At 45.9% G+C, this 290-nt stretch overlaps 1 protein-coding gene across 1 annotated transcript in view; it reads left to right on the forward strand.

The window, feature by feature from the left end:
- PHALS_03994 (uncharacterized protein) overlaps positions 1-183 on the forward strand; it is a gene marked incomplete at both ends in the record, with an annotated part of 242 nt that extends 59 nt beyond the window's left edge. The window contains one exon of the mRNA XM_024721991.1: positions 14-183. Within this exon, the coding sequence (XP_024573113.1) occupies positions 14-183 (170 nt within the window). The remainder of the gene's footprint in view (positions 1-13) is intronic.
- Positions 184-290: the final 107 nt, after the last annotated feature.

The raw sequence follows: 290 nt of genomic DNA on the forward strand, positions 1-290 counted from the left end.
ATCGGTAGCGCAGTGACGGGTGTGGTCGTGGAGCAGGATGATAATCTAAACTATGATGGCTCTTCGGAGGCTAAGGCCAAGGCAAAGACCTACTATTGGGAACATTTCGACATCGTAGTATTTCGCACGCGCGTAAACCACGAAACCAAGAAAAGCGAAACCGTGGAAATCGAAAGAGTCTAAGCCGTTGAGGCGAAGCATAAGGAGCTGAAAGATAAAAAGAAAGAAAAGAGAATCTCCATCTATCTGATTTGCAACGCCTGCAAGAATCCGCAGTTCAAAAGATCGTT

The sequence above is a fragment of the Plasmopara halstedii genome (genome assembly GCF_900000015.1).
Source record: "Plasmopara halstedii genome assembly, contig: Scaffold_247, whole genome shotgun sequence".
Lineage (NCBI taxonomy): Eukaryota > Oomycota > Peronosporomycetes > Peronosporales > Peronosporaceae > Plasmopara > Plasmopara halstedii.